The sequence below is a fragment of the Argiope bruennichi genome, chromosome 6 (assembly GCF_947563725.1).
Source record: "Argiope bruennichi chromosome 6, qqArgBrue1.1, whole genome shotgun sequence".
In the NCBI taxonomy this organism is placed as follows: Eukaryota; Metazoa; Arthropoda; class Arachnida; order Araneae; family Araneidae; genus Argiope; species Argiope bruennichi.
In genome coordinates, this window is record NC_079156.1 from 75,526,696 (window position 1) to 75,546,001 (window position 19,306).

At 29.7% G+C, this 19,306-nt stretch overlaps 1 protein-coding gene across 2 annotated transcripts in view; it reads right to left on the bottom strand.

The window, feature by feature from the left end:
• Nucleotides 1–19,306, bottom strand: part of LOC129971239 (E3 ubiquitin-protein ligase lubel-like) — a 71,029-nt gene that overhangs the window by 959 nt on the left and 50,764 nt on the right. For both annotated transcript variants that reach the window (XM_056084833.1, XM_056084832.1), the window contains exons 14-23: nucleotides 14,577–18,599; nucleotides 14,239–14,436; nucleotides 12,988–13,161; nucleotides 11,416–11,514; nucleotides 10,891–10,980; nucleotides 10,699–10,813; nucleotides 7,565–7,683; nucleotides 6,276–6,389; nucleotides 3,751–3,899; nucleotides 1,445–1,613 (exon numbers count right to left, since the gene is read on the bottom strand). In XM_056084833.1, the coding sequence (XP_055940808.1) occupies nucleotides 1,445–1,613; nucleotides 3,751–3,899; nucleotides 6,276–6,389; nucleotides 7,565–7,683; nucleotides 10,699–10,813; nucleotides 10,891–10,980; nucleotides 11,416–11,514; nucleotides 12,988–13,161; nucleotides 14,239–14,436; nucleotides 14,577–18,599 (5,250 nt within the window). The remainder of the gene's footprint in view (nucleotides 1–1,444; nucleotides 1,614–3,750; nucleotides 3,900–6,275; nucleotides 6,390–7,564; nucleotides 7,684–10,698; nucleotides 10,814–10,890; nucleotides 10,981–11,415; nucleotides 11,515–12,987; nucleotides 13,162–14,238; nucleotides 14,437–14,576; nucleotides 18,600–19,306) is intronic.

Below are 19,306 nucleotides of genomic sequence, written 5' to 3' on the forward strand. Positions count from 1 at the left end.
TCTTATGTTATTTTTCTCTATTATCCTTTTCAATAAAGATTATTCAAATGCTACAAATAAGGAGTTAAAAACATTAAGATTTTCAAACTGAGAAAATGTAGGAATAATTTCAAATGCAATAATTTTTACTCATATTGCATTTATTGGGCATATTTTATATGTTCAGTTCATGTAATCAAGGGCATTAATAGGCTACATTTTTTTTAAATATATATATTTTTAGTATTAATACATAATATTGTAATGACATATTTAATAAAAAATTCAAATTCTAAAAGCTGTTTTATTAAAGCTTCAACAGCAATATTATAGCAACTAGATTACTTATATTTGGAATTTATGTGAAATTAATTAATTTTGCCATCTAAAAAAATATTCTGTAGTAAAATTAAATTAAACATATGAATCAAGAAATCAAGAAAAAATTAGTTGGGTACACATATTTATTTGTAACAAATTTTTTTTTATAAATATGCTATAGTTCATTCATTGCTTTGAAATTTATTAAATACAATTTACTTTTATTTTAATTTTCCATGATACATTTCTTACCCTTGTAAAGACGGTTAAAACTATATCGTGCGATCTGATTCTTATCATTTTACCAAAAAAAAAAAAAAAGGAAGTAGTCTCTTTAAAATTTTCTCGCATACTCTCTATTAAAGATGTTATCCCAGAGATTGCTTAGTACGATATTGCCATGCAACAGTTACGAAATATTAACCATTGGCATGAATTTACCATTTTTAATGAATCTATTTTGTGATCCTTTGCCAGTATCTTGGCACTTATTTCACTGTATGCATCTTATAGTATCCGAAAATCAAATTTGGGTTTTAAACGCATTTTTTCCAATCTATTGAAACAAAGATTTGTAGTCACAAAATCCTATACTAAAATTGATATATATTTAAGTCATTGCATTTTTGAGTTGTCTGACAGATCGACAGACGATCAATCCCTAGTTGGATTTGACTCAAAATTTGATATGCTATAAAAGTAAAATCTAAGTACCTAATTTTATCTATCTCCTCTTCGTTTTGTAATTACCGTGTTAACTTATACTCGAACAGACTGAACAGACAGACTTCTTACGAATGGATTTTCCTCAAAATCTGATCGAAATCCACAATTTGGTGTAAAGAAAGTGCGCCAAATTTCATCCGTTTATCTCAAAGCGGTTTTAAGTTATCTTTCTCATAGACTCTCCAAAAATGAGTTTTTCGAATTCAGAGAAGTCTAAAACGTAGAGATTCGTCAAAATCTGGAGTTCGAATTTTTGATAATTACAAAACTTTCTCTACACTTCGTATACGAGAAATAAAAACAAATTCTATTAAAGAGTTAATTCAAGTATTTGAGTAATTTATTGTGAACCTAAATTCATAACTAAAAATATCAAATGGCAGTGAATAAGTTAACGACAATAACAAAGTTTACATACCTGAACCAACCTTCCTCTGTACTGGTCGTCTGTTTCTCTGTACTTTTTGTACGGCAAGCGAATGTTTGCTCTCCTGAGCACTAACTCAAGGTCATCGACATCAAAGATCTGAATAGGATCCACCTTGTGCTTGTTGACCAGTTGACCCAAGTATTCCACATAATGAATTCTTTAATAAAAGATTTCAGAAATTAATATGTTATATTTTATTCCTCCATAAAACAATAAACTTTAACAAAAGATTTCAGAATAAAATATTTTTCATTTAATCGCTCAATAAAAGGAAAAATATATAAAAAAATGATATCTATGATTGCAAATTTCAAATTATCACGTGAGAACATTATTATTTTTAATTATTTGAAAAATCACGAGACTTCTCCATCGGTCTCTATACCTCTCTCCCCCTCTTTATATATATATATATATATATATTATAATTTTTTTAAACTTTCATTTTCAATTTTTCTAGCTGGCAAACAAAGTTTTGGAGCTCGAATAATTTTGAGATGGAAAAAAAAAAACCCATCGATTTTCTAAATATCGACGCATGCGTAATCTGATAGTCTCGTGATTGTTTCAAACCGGTTTAAGCTGGTTAATGACTTAATTTAAATTAGACAATTCGTAAGAATTCAGAGAATGAATAACTTGAAAATCAAGTTGCAACTTTAGTTGGCGATAAATCTCCAAATGTGACAACCTTCTGCATAATTTTCTAATAACCCTAAAAGCGAAAAATTGATACCTCAAAAGCTATAAATCACCTATTTGTTACCTACGTATTTTGAGGCTTCGAAAACCTCAAACCAAAACAACATTATGTTCTCACATGATAATAACCAATCTCACTTTGATGATAATTTTACCCATTCTTAAATAAATTTAGTATACAACGTTCTCATTAATATGATTTGATACTTCATAAAATAGTTTAGTTTTTTTTTTAAGATTCTCATACGCTTCAAATGCTTTTTTACTGAAATTTTATATTTCGAATAATATCTAAGCTGCAGGGGATCATTTTAGATTTTACAATATATTTCCAATTTTTTTTATCAATGCGTTTAATAATCAATAATCCGAATTTTCAAAATCAATATTTTATTTATAATCAAGAGCATTATTTATAAGCAAGAGCATTGTATTATATATTTTAAAATGCACTTTTATTTCTCAATACAAGATTACGAAGCTGTAGTCTTAAATTGGTGTCGACTAATATTTGTCCATTAATATTAATTACCAATATTAATTTACCAAAATTAATTACCAATATTTAATGACAATAATTAATTACCAATATTAATATTAATTAATTTACCATCATTAATACTAATATATATAAAGAATTGTACAAAAATATAATAGGCACATACCAAGAAACATTCTATATATATATATAAATATAAATATAATATATATATATATATATATATATATATATATATATATATATATATAAAGAAGTAGTAGAATATTTTTGCTCTTATTAAATCATTTGACAATAACGATTAACTAATAAATTCTCCATTCTTCCATTAAATAAACATTTCCACATAATTTGAGTTTAGATTCTAACAATAATACTATAATTTTCTTAAAAAATACATATATTGCCAGTTATCAAAAGATTCTAGCAATATTTTATGGCTATAATTGCATTTTAATATATCAGATATTAATTCTAAATTTTCTCCTGTTTATTTGAAAGTAAATAGTTAAGTTACTCGGTTGTATTACAAATTCTAAATGTTTTAGGTATGTAAACAATTTTTTATAGAAAATATTGTAATTACTTTTACTTAAAATGATTAATGAGCTTTCTTTTAATTGAACGAATGGTCACTTTGGGATATATATAGTTTTAAAGAATCTATCAAATTAGCAATGTTCAATTTCCTTAGTATAAGGGATCCAAGCTGTCACATCCATCACATCCATTTTGTTCATACCCACAATTCCTACAATAATGACCTAATACAATACCTACCTGAATTCAATGCATACTTACAACAGTTTTGAAGTAATGCCACTATCAGTTAAATTTTAAAATATTAAATATTTAATATCACAATTCCCCTTTCATTTTATTATTTATTTGCCTATTTTTTAATGGTGATATTTCGTCTTTACATGAACAAAATTCATCTTTCCCTATTTAAGATCGAATAGTTATTTTAAAGAACTTTTCACCCCCCCCCCCAATATTTTTGATTTCCAAATTAAGAACTATTGAAGAACAAAAAAATAATGTAGTTTTTGCTATTCTTATAATATAAACAATTTTGTAAATCCCCACCCACCTGCAGAGACCCGCAAATCCTTCTTCCACTTCCTTCCCGCAGCAGTCGTCCACCATGCCATCGGCTGTCTCCTTCTGCTCCATAACTTGACACGTCTTCTTCAAGTCCATGCCTTCTGGAGGATCACGATCATATTTCACGCTACTCATCTGAAAATTTAAAGCCCAAAGATTAATTTAAAATGCGAAAATAACTTTTATTTTAATAGCATTTTGTCCACAAAAGAACATTTTTTAAAGGGTAAGAGCCATGACAATATCGTGGTATTCTAATCATTTAGAACCTTTATTTACCTTACCTTCTTTCTCCTTTTTACTTTCTTGTATTTGAAGTGTCGAGAAAGTATTGATAAAACACTCATACTCGAGATTTTGACGAATCTCCATGTTTTATATTTCCCGGAGTTTAAAAAACAACTTTTTGGTATTGCGTCTATCTGTTTGTCTATGATAAAGATTAGTCAAAAGCAATTTGGGATAGATGGTGGAAATTTGGATACATTTTAATCAAATTTGTAGAGTTTTATCAAATTTTGAACAAAATCCATTAGAGGAAGTCTGTGTGTTCGGCTGTTCGAATATAAATTAACACGATAATTACAAGACAAAGAGAGCTAGATGGCTAAAATTTAACATTTATAGTGCAGACACCTGTGCAGTTTTCAGCCAAATCAAACAAGGGGTTTACCATCAATCTGTATTAGAAACATGTAAACACGATAACTCAAAACTGCAATGACTTAAATATATCAAATTTGGCATGTCATTTTGTGACTACAATGGTAGCCCTGCGTCAAATTTTTGTTTCATTCTATTGGGAAAAACGGGCCTAAAACACAAATTATATTTTCAGAAACTATTAAACACATGCCAGGCATTAATTGCCAAGATTACAAGATAGAGTCATCAAATTACAAGAATCTAAATTCATACGAAAGGGTAATATTTCGTTAACTATTACGCCAATGCCATACAAAGAGTTCTCTGACTTATTAAAGGTCTATAATTTTGACTATAAAGGTCTATAATTTATATTTAAGGCACATGGATAATAAATGCTGAATGACCGGACCGCCGCAACAGCAACACTGGCTGGAACTGTGGTTGAGTCCTAAGGGTCATCACAGGCCACGGTACAACCCTTCCCTTAAGAAGTGTGCCCCCTCATTGATGGGAGGAGCCAGACCCCGACCTTTTCGTGTACCATCCAGGGTGGCGAGATCCAAAGACTATCCCGGCAGCATCTCATCTTCATTTCGAGGTGCCGCCCCCCGCGCTGATTTTGCGGAAGATAGGGAAGAACTCATTTAAAAGAGAGTATTCGAGAAAGATTTAGGCAGGCCACTCCCACTCGTTTAATTCTTACATTCTCTTTAACTGCAAACAATGGCCTGATCTTAACAAGTTGTTCCTATACTGGATTTCTAGTTTCGATGGAACGAAAACAGAAACATACCCAACTTTTGTCAGTGTATGGACTCATGTATACTAGGAAATTTTGCAGCACTTGTAGACTCTTTCATTCCCTTCTTTGAGTGGATAGACAGTGTGATACCCATTTTATTATTGACTAGTAGCTTTCCCACTTACCAGAATATACTAAATTTGAAGGGACTGGATAGTTGTTTTAGACTTGAAATTGGGAAGTTCTTCACTTTTCCCTAAAATAATTGCGGTTGTGTAAGTATACATAATCGTAGAGTACATCTACATAATCGTACGTAAGTACAATCGTACTTACGAAGTCTACATTTGTCAAGTACAAATGTAGTAATCTGCATTCCCTTGTCGTCTCTGGTGCACCAAGTTGTCAGGGCATTGTGTTTTCTGCATGGATCGTTCGAAGATGTTTCCTTTAAACGGACAACATGAAATCCTTTAGAATTTATCTTTGTTTTGGAAAGGACGTTATCTAATAAAGTTACTTTTATCCACTCTTTCTATATATATGGTTGAAAATCTTTAAATGCAGTGTGGACGAGGGCGGGCAAAATATAGCGCAGCTTTTTGACTCGATATACAAAGTCAGCTCTGAAAACGAGTTCAAACGTTGTTTAAGCAGTGACCACTTTCAGCGATTTTAATAATCCGCGCCATTTATTTCTGTTTTTCATATTTTTTCAAAAAGAAGTAAAAAGAAACTGATGGATGAACTGATGATTTTTCTCTCAATAACGTTACTGTTTTTCAAATTTGGTATGAACATGAGATCGCGTATTTCAAATTTGGTATGAACGTGAGGGAAAGAGAGATGGAAGAGGAAAATGTAAGTTCACACCAAAAAATGTAGAATCCCTATGTCAAAAATATGATTTTTTTAAAATTGAGCGTCAAATACTCTTCGTCCTTTTTTCATCAATTTTATGATACTCAAGTCAAATTCTTATCTCTGATGGCATTTATAAACATACCCGCTTCACTTTGGCCCCATGCATATTATATAAATTTAAATAAAAGAAATTAGGATAAAATTGTCCGTCATTCGAAATGAGATTTTTTTTTTAATAAGAATATTTAGAAACTTACATCCAGCAACCTTTGGAGGTCTTGAGGTTCTTTGTCTCTGAGATAAAATAAGCAATTCCTAGGGTGATGAGCATGTAAGCCCAATTTAGCACAGAATTCAGATACACCACATTTCTGAAAATATAATTAATTCGTTTTGATAAAGTTGAATTAAAATATTTCACTTGATAAATAAAACAATTCATTGCTATTAATCCAAAGTTAGACGCATATTCCTTATTTCTTTACACCAGATTAGCAATTCAAGGGCTTAAATTTATATCTATTAAAATATTAAATTGAGACAGAAATTTTTTTCTGAATTTATTTTAATAGAAACAGTAATTATCGTATTTATGGAGCATTTTAATTTTTTACATTCATAACAATGAATTTATTTTAATAGAAACAGTAATTACCTTATTTATAGAGCATTTTAATTTTTTACATTCATAAAAATTTTGTGAATCAAGGAAAAAAATACATTCGTCATTATTCCATTAATGTCTTTCATTCCAAAACTGAATACAAAATGTTCAAAACTTGGAAAAGAAATGCTTCCTTTTGTTATTAATGACAAATATACAGTCATGTATAGTTTATAATTTATATATAGTATTCCTGTATAGTTTATAGTTTATATAGTTTATACATACATTTATAGTATATACATCGCTTAAAATTTACATTTATAGAATTAATTAGAAATAATTTTAATAAGTAATAAATAACTTATTCTAAAATTATTAAAATTATTAAATTTTATTTATTTAAAAAGCTATTAAATTTTGCGAATCAAGGAAAAAAATTATATTCTTCACTATTCCCATGAATGTCTTTTGATTGAAAAACTACATACAAAACTATTTAAAATTTGAAGATAAATACTTCCTTTTGATATAAATCTCACAATGTACCGTTACATATAATTACAAAGTTTAAAATTTACTCTTATTAGTTTACTCTTATTTACTCTTATCTTAGTTAATTTGTGGATAATTTTAATAAATAATAAATAATTTATTCAAAAATTATTATAATTTTTTTTATTTTTAATTAAAATTTAAATAGAGAATTAATTTTTGGAGATAACACTTATTAATTAAATTTTTACATCAAAATTATTATTATTGATCATTATCTCATATTTCTCACAATGCTTACATAAATTTACAAAACCCCTGTTTGAAAACAGAGAGAACAGTGCATGCACCATGCTTAGCAACTTTTTTTTTACTATATGCAGCTTTTACTGTCTATTAATTATTAGAAAGGTCTGTTTAGAGTGTAAAATTGAAAAGGGAACTTGCCTGTCCCATTTTGAAAGGTCTGGAACAACCGCTGCAAAAGTCATGTTGACACTGCGTGCACCTGAAATGCATGCATCCACCCTTTGCCAACTGGTACCGGAAGTGACACATTGGGCAATCTGAAACAAAGCGCTTTCTTGTTATTGTATTAAAAACAATTTAAACAAAGCGTGGAAACATGACATTAGAGACATCAAATTTGTGAAAAATTTAATGAACTGGAATAGCAATGATTTAGAAAATAATTGTCCATTCCGTGTAACATCAGCATTGTTTCCGAATTAAAAAAACTCTGAAATGACCACATGAAGTATTGGCTTTTTAATGAAAAATTACTTTTCTCTTCCATTGAGGGAATGCATTTTTTTAAAAAAATTAGCTTGTTTATAAAAAAAAAAAAAAACATGCATTTTTATCAACCGATTTTATTTATTTTGATTGTTTCATAATTATGAAAATGAAATTATGTAAGCGATTACTCCCTCAATTTTTTATGTATTATCGTTTCGTAATTTTTTATGCATAAGTATATTGCTGATAACAATACACTGTTTTCAGGTAATCGATTCATTTAATTCAACTTTGACTACATTTGGAATAGCACCATGATAATAATTTTTTAAACAAATTATTTCTGGAATTCAACATATTTAAAATAATTGATTATAAATTAAACGCGAAAAAGTAAAAGATTATTAAATTTTAGTAACTAATAGAAGCGAGTTTTCTTAAATAGTTTTTATCAAATTTATTTGAAAAAAATGTTGAAAAATTCTAATCAAAATTAATAATATAATATAACATGGCCATAAAATATTGGAGAGATCAATAAATTAAATAAATTAATAGAGATGATGAATTAAATTTCACATAAGACTATTAATGGCCTTGTGAAAATAAATTCAAATAAATAAAGACACAAAAATTTAAAAATTTACAGAGAAAAACTCTTCAAGAAAAAATCATCAAAAATCACTAGCAAAAGAGGAGAGATTTCACTACTATTTCGCCATTGCCGTAACAAAAAGTGCTGAAATCAGTACTTTTTATTACATAGTAAACTACTTTATTATATAGTAACTAACATACTTTTCACACATGGAAAATGAATTATGCAAAATTTCATTAGGATTCTGTCGATAAAAATATGTACATATAGAAGTGAATGACATAGAATATGACATTCATTTTTGACAACTTACCAAAAATTTATTAATCAAATTACCAAAATTCTTTTATTATTATCAAATTACTCTATTATTACCAAAAATCTTTGTATATAATAAATCGCAGCGGCAATTTTGGGGGTGGAATTTATCTCTCTATGCCTTCTATTCTTCATATGGAATTTAGTTGTATTACATTGATAAAATTTTAACTTTGGCAGATGACTTCAAACGAGGAAATTTATTTAATTGTCATCTTTATATGTATTACTACAGTCAAAGTTCAACGAAAAAGAAAAAATTGAGAATGGAGACACCTCTTTAACATTTTATTTACCAATGAGTTTCACCGTGGCTTGATGGTATTCATCCTCGTAGACAATTGTAAATTCGAAATTCCTTCTGCCAAACATCTCTCTTGTGTCAAAGATCAGTGCAAAAATATCAAGTACAATCAAGCAACTTCTCATTGAATTAGAAAACAAGCTCGGAGAGCCGAGAGATAAGAATGATCCTATTTGAACATATTTCAAAATTACAAAGCCAATTTGTCAATTATTTTCATACTGAATCAAAATGGGATGTTAATATAAATAGGCTAAGCATGATTTTTTTAATTTCAGCAAAAATATTTAAACGGCGTACATATCTTTAAAAGTGTGCATCGAAATTGAAGAATTAATTTGAGTGTGCATTGAATTAAAAGAATTATTTAAAAATTATTTTAAAATTATTTTAATTTGATGTAAAAAAAAGCTGTTTCAAAGTAAATAAAGGCCTTTTTTTGGTTTTTAAATATTCGATATCTTTTTGTAAGCTTAAAAAAAAATCATATATCCATATATCCAAACAATTTCTTGATATGGAAATCTTGATGGTATAAGCAAACGTCTATTATTTCCTGCTGTGCTAATCAAAACTTTATTTTATATTTTTAGAATGTATATTTTTCTTCATTCTCCATAAAGGACTTCCAGCACCTTAATTATAATTCATAAAGCCGATAAGCAGCTTAGATTATTTTAAATGCTCTTCAAAAATGTTTTGATAATTCGTATGTTGAAATTGTTAACAGTTTTTTTTAACATATATTTATTTTTTTATTCACTTGCGACATTTTCCGCAATTAGATGAGGTATCTGTAACAATAAATTTCTCTCTTTTCAGTTGATTTGCTTATGTAATGTTTGTTGTAGATGAAGCCAAACTTCTGCCTCCCCAAATGTCACCTTTTGATGATACCAAAGAAGTTTCTCCTTTCTTTACTCATCCCCAAAAATATAACAACAGAATTGAAGCCAAGATTCTAGGATCGTCGGCGAATTTGTTTTTTCCATTAGAAAATATTCTTGGAGCATATAAAAGAATGTGCCATTGTCTTTGTTTGTTATGTCCGAAGAGATACCATGAGAGTAATATCAGTAAATTCAGTAAATTTTTGACCCTAACTTCTCAAACATGCCACTTCATCAAGTTCATTTGCAAATTATAACAAAGATTTAATTTCATAATATTAACACCACTTTCTGAAGAAATTTCATTGATATTTCTGAGCGAATTTCATTGATATTTCTGAGCGAATTTCATAATTCTTTTCATAATTTTAAGCTGCATTCAGATGATGAGGACGACGCTATGAACCGGCAGTTTTCTTTGCTAATATTCGAACTAAACCAGATGGAATGTGTTTGGTCTTTGATTTGGAGTGCGATGTCGGATTTTTGGTGCATTAGCATCATGTACATACTGAAGACACAGTGGCGGCTTGTCTATTAGGTCTCAGAGCTGCAGCTTAATAGAACAATTGCAGACATCAGAGCTAAAACTTAAAAAAAGGGTTACAGCACAAACTCTGCTGCAAGAGTAGCGTTTTTTGGTATATTATATCCCGTAAGGCATTATGGATTCCTTGAGTATCGGGGGAGGGGGGCTAAACATGGAAATAAAATAATCAAGATATAATCTTACCAATGCCATCCTCAGTAAGAAGCTTGGCTAATCCAGCAGCTTGAGCTTCAACGTCGTTTGCATCTTTCAAAGCGGCAAAAGCTTCACAAGAAATACCATTGTGTTCCTTCTCCCACTGTCAAGTAAAAGAATAATCAAATCTGAATTCAACGCATACTGTAGAAGAATGTTTCGTGGCATGCTATAACTTACAGGTCTCCTGCAGGATGCACACATAACAGCATTACAGTCTGGGCAGACCAGTCTCGCTAGATTCTCCATCGCTATGAAACCCGAAGAACACTGCAATGAAGGATAAAATAGTGCATTATTTTAAGAAAATCGAAACATTTCATTAAAATTCAACAAATCTCTGACGTCAAACAACTAAGTGTAGGAGAATAACTTAGCTAGAAGCTTTAGAGAATATTTGCAAGAATTACATACGCCAGGTGAACCGAAATTAACTAAACAATTTTAAAAGAAAGGATGTGGAATTGTATTGTAAATGGACACAGAGTCAAATATATTGTCAGTACGTTTCATAAATTCAGAAAAAGTACATCTTTATTTTAAGCGTAGCAAGAATAGGAAAAGTTAAAATTTAAATGAACAGAAGGTACAAAAAATTGATATCATTCACGAATCTGTAGCAAACATGATTTGCGTATTATAGTTGGTGCTGCCATCTAGGATGTTTAATTGAAAGTAAAATGGAATAGAATAAAAAATATCTACCTGTGAACACCACCTGAAATTGGGATCACGCATCAACACTCGATCTCTCAATTTTCTTTGAAACAATTCGTGAATTTCAGGATCAACCAACTTTTTCAGCTACGATAAAGAGAATGTTTTAATTAAACTAAGAGTTTATCGATATGAAAATAATATTTAGGGAAAAAATCATCACAATGCAGCTTTAAATACTGTTTACATGATTTATAATCAAATAATTTATTTAAGAATCAGACTAATAATATCCTTAAATTTATGTCAATAAAATGAATTCGTATATCTTTTAAAAATTATTTTTAATTCATTTTAACTATGAAAAATTATTGGAATAAATGTAATGAAAAATGACAACAAAAAGTTTAGATTTTGATTTTATTTGGAAACGCTTGGAAATCAAGGCTACATTTTCAATATTTTTTAAGATATAATTATTGAAAAATTTTTACGCCATATATATTATTAGTGAGCTTTTTATTTGTTTACCTTAAATGCCCATTGTCCAAAGACTTATTTCAGAGCTATAATTTTTATAATTTGTTCAAAAATGTACCCTTAATTTGAAACGGAAATCATCTACAAATTACAGCTGTCTTTAAAAAAAGATTTTTTTTTATTTTTTTTTATTTTTTCAATATTAATTAAGAAATACAAATAGACGAGCAATGAATTAGTATTAATTAAATTTTGCATAACTGACTAAATTCAGTTAATTAAATATTTAACTGCAGGCTATATGTAAAAGATAATATAATATAATCAATTCGCGTGACATCGCAGCCCCATGAGAAACATCACTGTGCATATCAATTATCATCAGATTAAGATCAGATCAAGATCATAAAATTATTAATTATCATCAGATATAAGATCATTATCGAAGTGAAGTGGATTCCAAAATAAAGCTAGCATGGCACTTTTGATGTTTCATGTGATAATAATTGATTTAATTCAGAACAGTAGTGATAAGAATCTGATATCTACTTCTTTTCTCATTTCAAGGGTTCATAATTGTTACCACTAGTACTCCAGTAGGCACTTGTTTGTCTTTTGAATTTGTTTTGAATTTTTGTATTTTATGAAGTTTCTTGATACTTTTCCATTAATAAGGAAACCGACATGGCCAAATTAAAAATATTGTCGTCAGTTGTCCATAAACGCATATCGATCTCATCACAAATAATAATAATAGCCGAATATTTAAGCCGGACCTTATCATGTTACCACCTTTCCCTTAATAATGGAATTGATTAATTTTTATTTAATGTAGTGCTTGTATTTGCATTTGCATGAATTGCATTGCGTTTATTTCAATGTCTGAATCAATAGGTTGTATTGGCTAGGCAGGTAAGTAAGCAAACTTAAAAGTTCACATCAATATGACAAATGTTCATCAGAATGCCATCTTGATTATTTTCTTGCATTGGACATTCTAATAATTACATGAGTAACATTTATTGTACGATATAAGTGAATTTTGAATTATCTGTAATTATATAAAATGTGCTAAATACTATTTTCAATATCTTAAATTTCTCTAATTTACTGATACCCTGATTATCATGATTTAATTACCATGATATCCAAATGATTGAAATAGTCTTGCGCAATATCTTCGTCAAAGATGTCGGGTTCGTTACAAAATGGACAAAGGAGCTCCATGATGTTTCTGTCTCGTATCTGAACTGTGAAGTAAGCTCGAATGCACTCTCGGCAGGCCTTGTGAGGACAGTGCACCATGGAAATCATCTACGAACATAAAATCAATCTTTAACAATTAGATTCTTGATTCAATACGAATTTATGTTCTTTATTTGATATTGCACTAAAACTAAGGTATTCTGAATCTGAAGGGACCCACGATAAAAAATAATTGATTTCTCCAAAAATTTCAATGAAGAAAAACTGGTCCTAAAAATAAATAATGCAAGAAAAAATTGGATCTTTAAAATTAAAAATAGTAATTAAGATCTATTTTTAATCTGAAATAATTTTAATAATATCTAGTTAATAATAACAGCTCCAATATGAAAAACTGTTTCTAAAAATAAAAAAATGCAAGAGAAAATTGGATCTTTTAAATTAAAAATAGTAATTAAGATTTATTTTTAATCTGAAATAATTTTAATAATATCTAGTTAATAATAACAGCTCCAATATGAAAAACTGTTTCTAAAAATAAAAAAATGCAAGAGAAAATTGGATCTTTTAAATTAAAAATAATAACTAAGATTTATTTTTAATCTGAAATCATTTTAATAATATCTAGTTAATAATAACAGCTCCAATATGTAATCAATAAATAAATTCATAATTATAATTACTTTTTACTGTATTGTAATCATTATTAAGAATTAAAAAGAAGTGTTGCTTATTTTAAAAAGCAATTATTTTAATAAATAAGTAAATGATTTTAATGATAAATAGTATTATGTATATAGTTATTGTGAAATAAAGCATTCAATATAATTCTCTAGTAATAAATTCAAAATTAAAAAAAAAATAATAATATTTTTTGAATTAATTTTTTGTTGAATAAATTTTAAAGTAATACAGTCTTCGAACGAATAAATGTCAGAAAAGTTATTTACTTATAATCACTAAGGACGCAGAATGTGGTGAATTTAAATAATAAAAACTATTCAGTAATAAAATCAAAATTTTATTACGACAGTCTTTAGCTTAACAAAAATAGGATTGGTATTTTAATTAATAGTATTAAAAAAAGCAAAAAAAAAAAAAAAAAAAAAAAACTGACAAATTTGAATTAAAAATTTCACTGTACTTAAGTTCGTGATTTTAGTGTTTTTTTTCCCCTTTCATTACCTGTGAAACTGGATATTTGCCGGCACATAGTAAGCAGTCTTGCTGCAGAAAACTAATGGCTAGTTCCAAAGTTGAACATTCGTTAGCTGCTTGGATAGCTTCTTCCTCTTCGAAATTCAAGTCCAGCAACTGCACTACGATCTCCGCCTTTCTGTATGTGCGAACTTTCCTGTCAGCCACCATTTTTCGCACTTTTCTCTGAAAATTTGAATTGTGGAACATTAGAATATTTAAGCGAGTCATGAGTTAGACAATCAAGAAAATTTACGGAATAATTTTTGAATTGTATTGTATAACCAGAAATACAGAATTGGCATATACCTGCATGTAGAACTTACATCAATTTCCAGTTGCTGCTTGATACTTCGCTTTGGTGGAGGTTTCTTTTGCTCTGTCGCTGGCTTAGGAGCGAACCATGGTTTTTCAACGCTTGTGTCCCTTGTCCTTTCTAAGGCAATAGCAGCCTTCGTTGACCTAAAGGACATACGTCGGTAAGGGCTTGCAGGTCGGATGGTGCCAGCGTTTCCATTCGTTAGTCCTTCAAACCTATTTCTAAGCGCTTCCACAGGACTTGGCGGCTCCAAACTACTTTGTCTACTATTATCAGATGATTCAGTTTCTTCCTCTTCTTCTTCTTCATCATCATCATTTGTGGACTTTTCATTATTATCATCTGTTTCCAGTTTTGTGGTAGTAGATGTTGACTGCAATTTAGAGTCTTTTGAATCATAAGAGCTATTTTCATCGTCGTTTATGGAAGACTTGGAATCATTTGTACTATTTATTTTTGCATCATTTTCTTGCCGTAATTCTTTGGAATGTTCATTGCTTATTGTTTCAGAGTTCTGAGTGGACTTTATAGAATCTAGCTGTGAAGTTGAAGCAGAATCTATATTCGAAGTATCTACTTTCGTTGATTCTGAGCGTTTGTCTGGAATTTCTTCTTCTTCTTTAGAAGTATTCGGAATATCTGCAGAAATTGTTTTGGGCCGACTTTTATCAGATTCTAAAGGAACGGCTTTAGCATCAGTTCTTGTTTCCTTTGATTCAATCGATTTATCAGAAATTATTTCTGTACTTGATTGATTTGCTGAAGCTTGACTTTCATCAGCAATTGCAGATACATCCTTTGGTGTTTCGGTGGATGTAGGTGAAATACTTTTTATGGATGGGGATGTACTTCTTTCATTTGGTGATTTTGTACCATCTGCTGTTTTCTTTTTGTCAGCTTTCAAAAGTTTATCGTTTTCAGATGATGAAGGAGGAAGAAGTTCAGCATTATCCTGAGAAGCTGAATTATTTGAATTAGCAGATGATGAAGAGTTTTCTTCAGAAATTTCTTTAGATAAAGAAGTTTCAGTCGATGAAGTCGTTTCGACAGGTCTGTTAGTTCCTTCTAAAGCAGCAGTTAATGGTTCTTCCTTAGAAGATTTGTCTGGCTGTGAAGACTGTTTACCTTCTATAGAAATTTCTTCTTCATTTCCATATTGTAGATTTTGCAATTTTGAAGTTTCATCATCAAAAAATTGTGTAGATGAAGATTTTTTATCACCGGGCATACTCACTTCTTCGGAAGCCCCAGCACTAATTACGTTTTCATTGGATTCTAAGTTATTGTCAGCCATCTGAGAAGTTGATGGTTTAATTACAGGTACATCAACAATAGTTTCATTAGTAACTAGAGCTGATGCTTCTTGTTTGGCATTAGAGTGATCAACTTCAATTTTTGATGTTTTATTAGAATCCCTGCTTGTATTGTTTTCTTGCTTTCTTAATAATTGTGAATTAATGCTAGTAGGTAAGGTAGAGTCAGATTCAATAGCATTTTCCTTCGAGACTAAAGGTGGAGATACAGGTGAGCTTCTTTTTGATTCATTTGTTTCCTTCGTCTCTGCAGTGGAAGATGCCATGATTTTATCCAGTGATTGCTGATTTTCACTTTGATCAGTTGTTTTTAAATTAGACTTCATATTATCTTCTTCGTCATACTTCTGCTTATTTTGAAAAGAGGATTTAGCGTCATCTATATCTTTCAAATTTGACTTTTGCTCTGAAGTAGATTGCTTTGAAGTTTTATTATCTTTTTTATTCACTTTTTCAGTTAAATTTTTACTACTTTCATTGGTACTAGGTTCAGTAATATCCTCAGATTTTAAGACATTTGCACTACTTTCTTCATGTTTCTTGTTTTTGAGTTGTTTCAAATCAGTGGAAGCCTGATTAAGCCTATCTGAAGAATGGTCTTGTTCGACTGAATTTAATTGCTGCCCATTAATAGGTTTGGTGGCTTCGGCTGTTTTATTAGGTACGTCTTTCGTAACAAAATTGCTTTCTTGTTTCTTATCTGAATGTTGTTTGGAATTAGCATGGGTAATCTTATTAAGCTTATTCGATGAATTTTCTAGATCAGTTTTTTCATGTTGCTTATTCGGTAACTCTAATTCTTCTTCTTTATTTTTCTTGATTTCTTTTAAGATATTCTTATCATTAGATGTCGAAGGTTGAATAACTATCTCGGACACTTCATCAAGATTTGTAGTAGAATCTATGTACGGAATATCATTTTTAGTTTCTTGTTCTTGTTGAATTACATTGCTTTCTTTAGAAGAATTAATTTTCTTTTGTGCATTTGGAATTTCTTTTTTGTCGAGCCCAAATTTTTTATTATTTCCCTGTTTATTTTCTTCTGTTTCAACGGATTCTTTAATCAACGGAGTTTTGTCACTTTTTACGGTAGAAAAAACCGGTGGATGTTCAGCTAAGTCAGGCGTAGTTCTGTTGCTATCGTTACTTTCCAAAACTTGTTTCTCTTTTTTAATTGCAGCTACATTTTCTGGCATTAAATTATCTTTTATAGTGACATTTGTATTTTTGAATATTTGATTTTGTTTCTCGTTTTTAGTGGTCGCTCTATCTTCGGATATTTGATTTAAATTCGATTTAGAATCATTTGTAATTTGTTTGTCAATATTTTTATTAGAAGAATCTTCTTTTTCAAGTCTAGGACTTGGGCTTTTTCTTTTTTCTACTGGTGCTTCAATTTTCTTTAGAGAGTCATTTTTAGATGAGAGATTTTGATTTTGATTAGAATTAACTTCAAGTCTAGGACTGGGGCTTTTTCTTTTTTCTGCTGGTGGTTCTTCAATATTCATAAATTTTGAGTTATTTTTGGTTGAGAGATTTTGACTTTGTACAGAACTAGATTTAGTGGAGCTCAATTCTTCAATCGATTTCTTAATTTGATTTATTTCTTTTAATTTAGGTTTAGGACTTCGTGAAAGTGGCGATTTACTTCCAGTAGAATCTTTTAAAGAATCTGCCTCCAGCGCAGAACGTATTTCTTTAACAGCGTTATCGGTATCGGCTATATTTTTCTGAATTTCCATTTCTTTAGAGATTGATTCTGTTTTTTCTGCAATTTTCGGTGCAGTATTTACATTTGAATGCTTGGGAATCGCTCCAGTCTCTTTACCAGGTATTTCTCTACTGCTTGAAGGTTCATCTTTCAATGACTCAAAAGAATTCGGTTTTTCTTCTTTGTCCTTCTTATCATCACTCAAAGACTCATGAGCAATTTGTCCTCTAACGATTATAGTCCTTCTCTCAGGTGCAGCACATGGCAACTTTTTCTCACTCTTAGAAGAGCCACTAACTGTATCACGTATAGCCGAAAATGTATTCTTGATTACATTTAATGGATTATATGACTTCTGTTGCTCTTCTTCTTCAACATCATCTTGAGTATCAGATGTAGGTTCCATTTCTTCATCATAAAACTTCGACGCGGATTTCTTTGGATTTTTACCCTCTTTTCTAAGGGCTGCCAATTTGCTCAGAAGTCCATTACTCTTTTTTGTCTCCTTGGTGTCAGGTATCACAAAAAATGTATCACTACCTGGTGATGGGAGGTTCCTTTCCAACGTATTCGTTCCAAAGGCGTCGCAGTAATCACTTCTGTCACTATCAGGCGTTGTTATGTCAGAAGTGAAACAGCCATCATCACGACATGTCTGAAGATTTATGTCCTCTGTTTCATCTTCATCTTCCTGCTCATCGTAGTCGTCATCCCACTCTACATCTTCCTCTTCTTCGTCCCAAAGTTCATCACTCTGGACATCATCTGCATCATTGTACTCTTTTTGGTATGTCTCAACCTGATTCCTGATAAATTCAGATGACTTTGGTAAGGCACCGTCTTTGTTTTGAGCTCCCTCTCCTGCTCCCCAAATCCTCATTAAAAAAGGTTTTGATGTAGATTTGGTGAGCTTAGCGTATGCCAGCTCTACGTCACCTTGACTAGAAGTCAAAGCATCAGTGATATCTTTAGAGCTGAATTTTCCACGGGCTTTGAGTTCCAGAAACTGAAATAAAAACAAAAAGTCAATATTTATTAAATTGCTTAAGTTTTCTTGAAGAAGATTAAACGTCAATTTTTTTTAAATATAGAAAATTATTAATATTTTTAATTTCTGAATCGTTTTTGTTTTATTTTAAATACATAATACAAAACAAGTTTTGATCCTTTCAAATTATTTTAATTAGATTAATAAATAAAGTTTTTAGACTATCGACTCTTAAATAATATAAACAGAATTAAATTAATTTTTTTTAAAATTCATGTAAATCTACTGCAACTTTCAAAATGTAATAAAATATTGGTTATAGCTTTTAATTGCCCGGACTTCTAAAGTACAATGAGAACTGTTTGAAAAAAATTTTAAAGCACTGATTTTTTCCTCTCATTTAAATTAAAAGGAATGAAAATTTTATAAATCTGGCAGTTAGAATAAAATAAACCAAAAAGGAGACAAGAAATTACTATTTGCAGATTTTGCGAAGTTTTCTGATATCAAATGGCACTAAATTCGTTGAAAAACGTCGTATTGCGTAAAATAAAATTTTCAATAAATAAGAAATTTGAAATATGAGCGCATTGTTAAAATCGATAACTTTAGGATTTTAGATCGATTTCGAATTGATTTAAATCGCATTATTATAACGATTATGATATCTAAAGTAAAATTGAAATTCCAAAATTCTGGAAACAATCTAGCATGAAAATATTTGA